This window comes from Phaethon lepturus, unplaced genomic scaffold, assembly GCF_000687285.1.
Source record: "Phaethon lepturus isolate BGI_N335 unplaced genomic scaffold, ASM68728v1 scaffold27431, whole genome shotgun sequence".
In the NCBI taxonomy this organism is placed as follows: Eukaryota; Metazoa; Chordata; class Aves; order Phaethontiformes; family Phaethontidae; genus Phaethon; species Phaethon lepturus.
In genome coordinates, this window is record NW_010520203.1 from 1 (window position 1) to 7,385 (window position 7,385).

Below are 7,385 nucleotides of genomic sequence, written 5' to 3' on the forward strand. Positions count from 1 at the left end.
GGCGGGCCCGGCTGAGCTCTCTTTGCTCCTTTTTCAGGAGGAAGAATCGTGAAGTCTCGCTACCTGCAGTACGATAAGAAAGACACCAAGAAGGTACGTGGACGCCTCGCTGTCGAGATTAGACGTCGCTCAGCAAAGGATAGAAATGGTGTGAGGGGCGGCTCGGACGTGTGGCAGCGAGACCGAAGCAGAAAATGACTCTGCTGGGGTTATGGAGTAGTCGAGATGTGTTACTAGATGCAGACTGGAACGGGAATTTGGCGCTGTACTCGGGTGACTTGCAAAGCACCGAGACGCCCTGAGATTGTAGTTGTTTATTGTCAGCATTCGGGTTGGAAGTGAGATATATTCCTGATCACAATTACTACTTATGTTCAGTCTTACCTGTTTCTTGATTGTCAGGATACTTCAGCACATTCCTCTTCAACGTCTGCTGCTAAACCGTCTTCTGGAGCTAAACCAAGATCAGTTCTTCCTCAGAAATGTAAAACTTCTGCTGGTAGGTTTTACCAGAATTTAGAAGCCATTCTTATGTGAATTTGTATTTCCAACCTGTGGAGCTCTTAACAACTCTAAAATGTCGTTAAGAGACGATGTTTTGTATTACTTGCATCACTGCCAGTTACTATATGTGTACAAAGGGAATTAAGAAACTTGATGTGGGATTAAGAGGTGTAAACCCAAGTGCATTTAACTGTTGTCTGGATGTTCCGATAGAAAACTAATCTGGAACTGAGTAATTGCATTGTCTCAAATAAGCATATCTTGCCTTCTGCATAAGTCTTTGTACTACTCTTACCATGCCCTCACCATTGCTCTGCTTTTTTAATTGAATCTTTAATAAACCCAGTGCAAATGACTGAAAATTCCTGTCTGCAAAACAGTCCATTTTTATTTCTTTTGCAAGAAGATCCTGAGGAAATAACGTTATTCCCTTTTCACATCTGAATGTTATTGTTGAACTCTGAAATGTTTAAGAGGATAACGTTCTGAACTACCTTATTTCTAGGTAAGTTAGGGAGTATACAAATGATGTGTATAAAGTAACTGTGTAAAAGTTTGCATGAAATTGCCACATATTAGTGAAAACATATTATTGTGAACTTGTGCAGAATCTGTTTGAATTTAGTTTGATGACAGCTTCTTTCTACAGGTGTTGTCCCTAGCTCATTAAATAAGAGTAGTTTTGAGAAAGGTGACTTGCAGTCCACATTATTAGATGAAGATAAAATTAGTCGACCAGACCTTGATCTTTCAGCTATTAATGGTAAGCTTCCATTTATACTCCATTTGTTGTTTTATTATTTTTAATGTATGTGCTGTAACTTGATAAGTAATCGTTGTATTCTTCTATAGTCAGAAAAGGATTTTGTTAAATAAGATGAATGTTATTTCAACTGTCTTTAAGCAGAGGTATTAAGACATTCAGGCTTTAAATTAATGTCTTGATTTTTAGTATCTTTTGGGTGCTCTGGTCTTCTTGTTTAAGATCAAATATTAAAGAACAAAGTATTCTCAAGTCATTCTTCTTCTAACAGCTGGGTGTTACAATTTTCAGAAGGGCTGATAACCTACCACATCTATTTGTAACTGTCACTTAAAGCTAAATGCTCATGTGATCCACATCTCATGAGCCTCATCAGAGCCAGAAATAGAGCACATGTCGCCTTCACTGGTACACATGATAATTTTGAAATTATCTTTGCCTTTGAAGAACCTGGTGGTATGTTGACCTACCCTACATACTTTGGTAGAAGACAACAATAACTTTTCTGTTATGATACAGATAAAACTGTCTGCAAGAAGACTCCTCATTCAAAATCTGCTTGCAAAGGAGATACAGGGGCAAGTCAAAAAACAAAAGAAGCGGTGAGTCTCACTGCTTTCATTTGTGAAGCATATTTATTTTGAAATGTGTGAAATGAAGATTTTCTGTTTGTCTTTAATCTTGATAACAACTATAACAACTTTGGGGTCCTGGGATGATCGAAAGCCGTCTGAGAGAAGTCAGAGGATAAGTCTGTTCTACTGCTAGAGATGTTTGTTTTATTTATCAGATGTCTCAACACTGACCGAAGTTTTGCTTCTGTTTCTTGTGGTAAAGAATCTGCTCCAATTGTAGCATCCCCTCAAGTCAATTCTTTTTGTATTCCTGTCCGTGCTCTTTAATTATGTCATGTTATCTTTAAATATTTTCTAACCTTTTTTTGTACGAAAACTAATATTGATTCAACCTAATTTGAAGTACCTTATTTAGGGATCTCATTCAATGTAACACTGAAACTTCAAGTTCTCTACTGGTATAATGAAAATCTGCTGAAAATGTTATAAAATGTGGTGGAACAAAGAAGTATACTTAATTAACATGTACTGTTTAAAAACCCAAACTTTTTTCATCGAGCTGACTGTTGTTGATGATGATGGTTATTCTGGGCACAAATTGGACTTTCAGTGATTTATTCAAATATTGAAAAAATAATTGTTTAAATACCAAAATTTATCTAGTATATTCTTTTCTGAAGGGAAAGGGTTCTGATGATTTGATGGAAGAGCTGGACTCGCAAACACTGCTTTTAACTTACCTAAGAGTAAAGGTGAGAGTCAGTCCAATATTTGGATATCAAGAGCTTGATACTGAGGAGATTTTTAATTTCTTGATTCTACTTTCTGATCTGTGAAAGTTAGATTTTTGTGATTTTATATACTTATGGTTGTAAAACTGTGTGACTTGCTTTGAAAACTCTCTTGGAGTGAATTCAGTGCCAGTTGATTAAGCTGCTGCTGGTTCTTTGTGAAGTAGGGGTATACAGAAGTTTTGGGAAAACCATGAGTAGGAGTGTTTGGAGTTCAAGGTCGTAGCAGTGACTCTGTTCTTGGTTCACTCAGTGCTGTATATGTATATTTTTCCTTCACAAAAAATATTAGTGGGGATCAGGGACAAAGATGGAGGAGGGTGGCTTTAATTATAATGTACTGTGCTTATTGTATGAGGTCTCTGATTCATTAGTTGAAGCTCTTTGACCTTGTCTGAGGCTTGCGTTTGTTTCTTCAGAATATGTTCATAAAGATGTAGCATTACTTTAGTTGTGAATATCTTTTTGGATGTAATAGGCAGGAAAAAATCTTGCTGAGCTGGAGAAAAAAGCAGAAGAAAACTTGTTAATGTTGTGTGAAGAAAAGGAGAGACAACAGGAGAAGCTCTGTGAGTTGAAGCGTGAAATCCTACTCAATGAGATCGAGCAGAAACTTGATGATGCATTAGACAAACAGGTAGGCTTTATTACAATTTACGCTTCTCCTATAATTAAAGAAGCTCACTTATGAAGTAGTCCTTTATCCAGAGAGGATTTCTCTGCTTCTGTGGCCTGCTGGGGTACAATTTATGCATCTTGAAATAAATATCTACTTCCTGTTGTGGCATGTGATGCTCTCTAGTAACCTAAGCAAATGCCTTTGTCACGCTTTTGGTTGTCCCTTGTGGATAGGCAGGAAGGAGAAGTTAGAGCTATTAGGCAAGGGGCAGCAACAATGCCCCAGTTGCCAGAGCAGTTTACAGTTGATGCACAGGAGATGCAAGTATCTTAAAACCACGGGAACATCCTGCAGTTACACAACTACAGCTATGGCTAGAGCTGAGATGCTCACCCTTAGGTGAGAAGTGAACATCTTCTGTTCTTCATTTGTCTTACTTTTATATGTTAGACAGCAATAGTTCTGGCCTGGTTGTAAGAAGGCAAGTTTCTAATGAAGTTCTTCATAACAGACAATCTTAGAAGCTGAAACCTCCCCTCTTTTTCAGTATTTTGTTGATTCTGTTGTGTCAAATGAAAAGGTAGTACTTTCTGAATAATTAATTTTCAAAACTGAACCTATGTTTGCTTTTAACAAATACGCATTGCAAAAATTAAACAAGACTTTTGTCTTCTGGTGAAAACACTGTTAACTACAGTCAACGTATCATGTCTAAAACACTTTGTCTGCTGTGTTGCTAATATCTCTGAGCTACATTAACAAGGAAACTGATATTGACCTAGGCGTTTCGGGGTGTTAGAGGAAAACTTATTAAATAGCACGATAGGAGTATCATACCACAAACTTCTTGAATTCTTCTGTCAACGAGCATTTCACAGTGGTACCTGGGGGTTTTTATAACATATTTTTTTGTATTGAGGCAGGTCGGTCTGACAAAATGGCTGCTTTTGAAGAAGTGTTGGTTCATCATGTGTCTTTTTCAGATGGAAGTACTTTCTCCCCTTGTTCCTGTTTGTGAACAGTTTAAAGACCAATATAAAAGCTTTGCAGTTTCCCTGGATGCCACTAGACATGAATTACCCATAAAGAATATTCACATAGAAGGAGATGTGCTAACGTACCTTGGTATGAAAATTGGATTAATTGAATTTATTTTCAAAAATAGTGTGTTTTGGTATGCTAAAATTCTTACTTTGTTACTTCTAGATCTATCTGTGGCCACTGGAGGAATTTTCTGTGCTCTCAGAGCTTGTATGGACACTGGGCTGCAACATCAGTCATGTGTTTTGCTATGAATAATTCTTGTCTCCGTTTAACCATTAAACTGCACTTGAACAAGTTTTTTATCTTGCAGCAGGAAAAAAATTAACTTCCTAAGCTAGGGCAGTCTTCATACGCACTTTCTTTAGCAAGTTTCTGTGTCTTTTATCTGTATTCATGGTATTCATCCTCCTTTCTCATTCCTAATTGGGTGAGCAAGTTGTAGAAATACACTGATCTCTTCTTGTTTCCGTGTTTGAGGGATAAAGTCGTGTGAGTAGACTTGCTCATGTTTCCTGTAGAACTAGAGATTAAGTATATCGTGTGATGTCTTGAATCAGGAAATGTTTAACAAATTAGTACTTGTGTTTTGTATTGAAGTCTGGACAAAAAGTTACATTTTTAAACTGGTGGTCTGCAAGAAGCGAGGCTCTTAAATAATTTGCAATATTCTTGCTTACGCTTCAGAATAAATGGAAAAGGTTTATTGAAGAACTTAAAATTCTTGCAAGTAATTTTGAAAGGAAAAGATATGCATTTTTGGTTTGTGAATGCCAAAGGACAGGACTGGATAAATTTTGTTTTGGGGGTACAAGCCAATAGCAATATATGTAACTGGCCAGGGAATTTTTTATGTTTAAAACTTGTCTTTTCTCTTGCATTTCTGTCTTGTAAAGATCTTTGACATACTATAAATGAGAGCTTGATTAGCAATTTTAACAGCGTGTTGCTGATGTTAGTCACAATAGCTACAAAATAATTTGGCTTTCCCAGTTTTCTCATGGTATATTTGTAAAAGCTGAACATACAGTAGTTTTCCATCATCAAGTTCACCTGTCTCTGTGGTTACTGCAGCTATCAAGTAATCTTGTATTAACTGATGCCACTGCATGCATGTTTGAATAATATTTTTAATGTCTCATATTGTAGATGAACTGCGAAAGCAGTTAACTATCACACAGGAACTTCTGACAGAAGTTATGCCAAGCTACTCAGAAGAAAGTGAAAAAGCATTTAGTGTACTGAAAGAGCTTAAAGAAGTGTCTCAGAAACTGGATAAAGAGCTTCAAAGGTATTTGCAACAATCAGGTAGAAAGACTTTTTGGCTAAATATTCAGAGGAAAATCTATAGATCTTGCCAGAATATATCCAGAATGTACATTGGGGGAGGAATTGAGGGATAGTAGCACTAAGTTTAATTCCATTTGTAGCCTACCCTACCTACAATCAAAGTGAAGATGCTTGGGGGTTTTTTGTTTGTGTATTCTAAGTGAAGTACTCCAGTGTGCCATTCGCTGACACTGTAGCTGAGAATTTCAGTGAGCAAGAATAGCCCTGGTGAAGTGCAAATATGTAGGAGAGTTAGAGAACTCCAGGAGACAGAAAAGTAAACTGGAAGCACTATGTCTTAAATAATAACCATACAAATATATCATCCTTTAGGAGGTATGAGGAGCACAGAAAAGGTTTTTTTCTGTCAGCAAATAAAAAGCACTGCTGAGAGGCTGAGGGAGAAATGAAAAATGATAAATTTCCTTTTCTTTCTTAATTTACCCGGAAGAGATTGTAGCTAAAATTTTTGAAGACTGATAGACAATAAAGCCATGCATCTCCTGATCCTGTAAACTGCCCGTCCTCTCCTCCTATTTCTAGCCTTCGGGAAGAAAACTTAGATTTTACATTTTTTTTCTGGTGGCTGCATGGTAGGAGAATGATACAAATGTCTAGGCACATAGCCTTTGAGGTTAGGCAGAAGTTATTATCCTCCAGAGTAACTGATTTTACCTTGCTTCATTTGTTCCAGGAGCTTCACACAAGTGCAGAACCTGTCATTTGAAGTTAGCAAAGAAGTTTCTCTGCATAACCAAAGCGTATGCGAAGAGAATCATGGACTAGATGTTGTGAAACACTGGTACTTCAACTAAGTTTGTGTATTGTTTTACTAACGGGTGGGTACTAAATCAATGCCAGCAGACTTGTTATCTTTTTACTACTTGTATGAACATATAAGTTGTCCAAATTTTCAGTTATACCAGAATATGAAACCAGCAGCATGTATGCTTACTAATACAAGAAACAGAGTTTTCTTCTGCATGCTGGTTTGTAAGAGGACTTTTTTTTTTTTTAACCATGAATTTCTGTGACACCTTTCTCATTACTTTCTGCCTTGACAATACTGGAAGGTAAATAATAAGAAATTCTTAGCAAATATGACCTATGTATTCTTAAATGTCTTGGTTTACTTTCTTGGAACTGGCTTCAAGTGCACTGATTTGCGTCTTTTTCCCCAGTAATGTTCCTTTGAGGGCAGCGTATCGGAATATAGATGTGGTACTGTGCATTTCCTGATCTCATGAGGAGGATATGTAGGAATGTACAATGTGATCGTGGGTCACTCGGTGAACAGCTTCTGGAGGAACTCTTAATTGTCCTGTATTTTTGGATTTGCTGAGTGGAAAAGCTACGTGGGTAGCAAATAGGCTGATTATTGGAAGGAGCCTGGTCACTTGTAACAAGTGAAAACTTTTGGTAACTTGTTGCCTAATTGTCTTGGAAACAAATTATTAAAGTTATAAATAGTTTTGTATTGAACTGACACCTTCTCTTTAAGGACTTTTTTTTTTTTCTCCATAATAAAGACTATTTCCACTGCTATATCAATAAGAGCCTTCATGTTTGAATACCTTCACTGATCTACAGAAGCTTTTGTTTCTGTCTGGGCTTACATAGGGCTAATACTATGCAATACAGGCAGTCATGGACTTACAGGCACTAACCAGTCCCAGTGGCAAGCCATGACCTACTGGCAGTCAAAGTGCTGAGGCCAGAAGAAGGAGAGAAAGCTCAAACCTAACTACTGAGTAAGTGCCTGA

At 37.2% G+C, this 7,385-nt stretch overlaps 1 protein-coding gene across 1 annotated transcript; it reads left to right on the plus strand.

Moving 5' to 3' along the window:
* Positions 1-33: 33 nt before the first annotated feature.
* Positions 34-6,437, plus strand: HAUS8 (HAUS augmin-like complex, subunit 8; the record flags this gene model as incomplete). Its single annotated transcript, XM_010297323.1, has 9 exons — positions 34-93; positions 403-499; positions 1,154-1,267; positions 1,787-1,869; positions 2,523-2,594; positions 3,112-3,270; positions 4,236-4,377; positions 5,443-5,584; positions 6,317-6,437. Coding segments are annotated over 9 exons (990 nt in total), but the record flags the coding sequence as incomplete, so codon positions are not given.
* Positions 6,438-7,385: the final 948 nt, after the last annotated feature.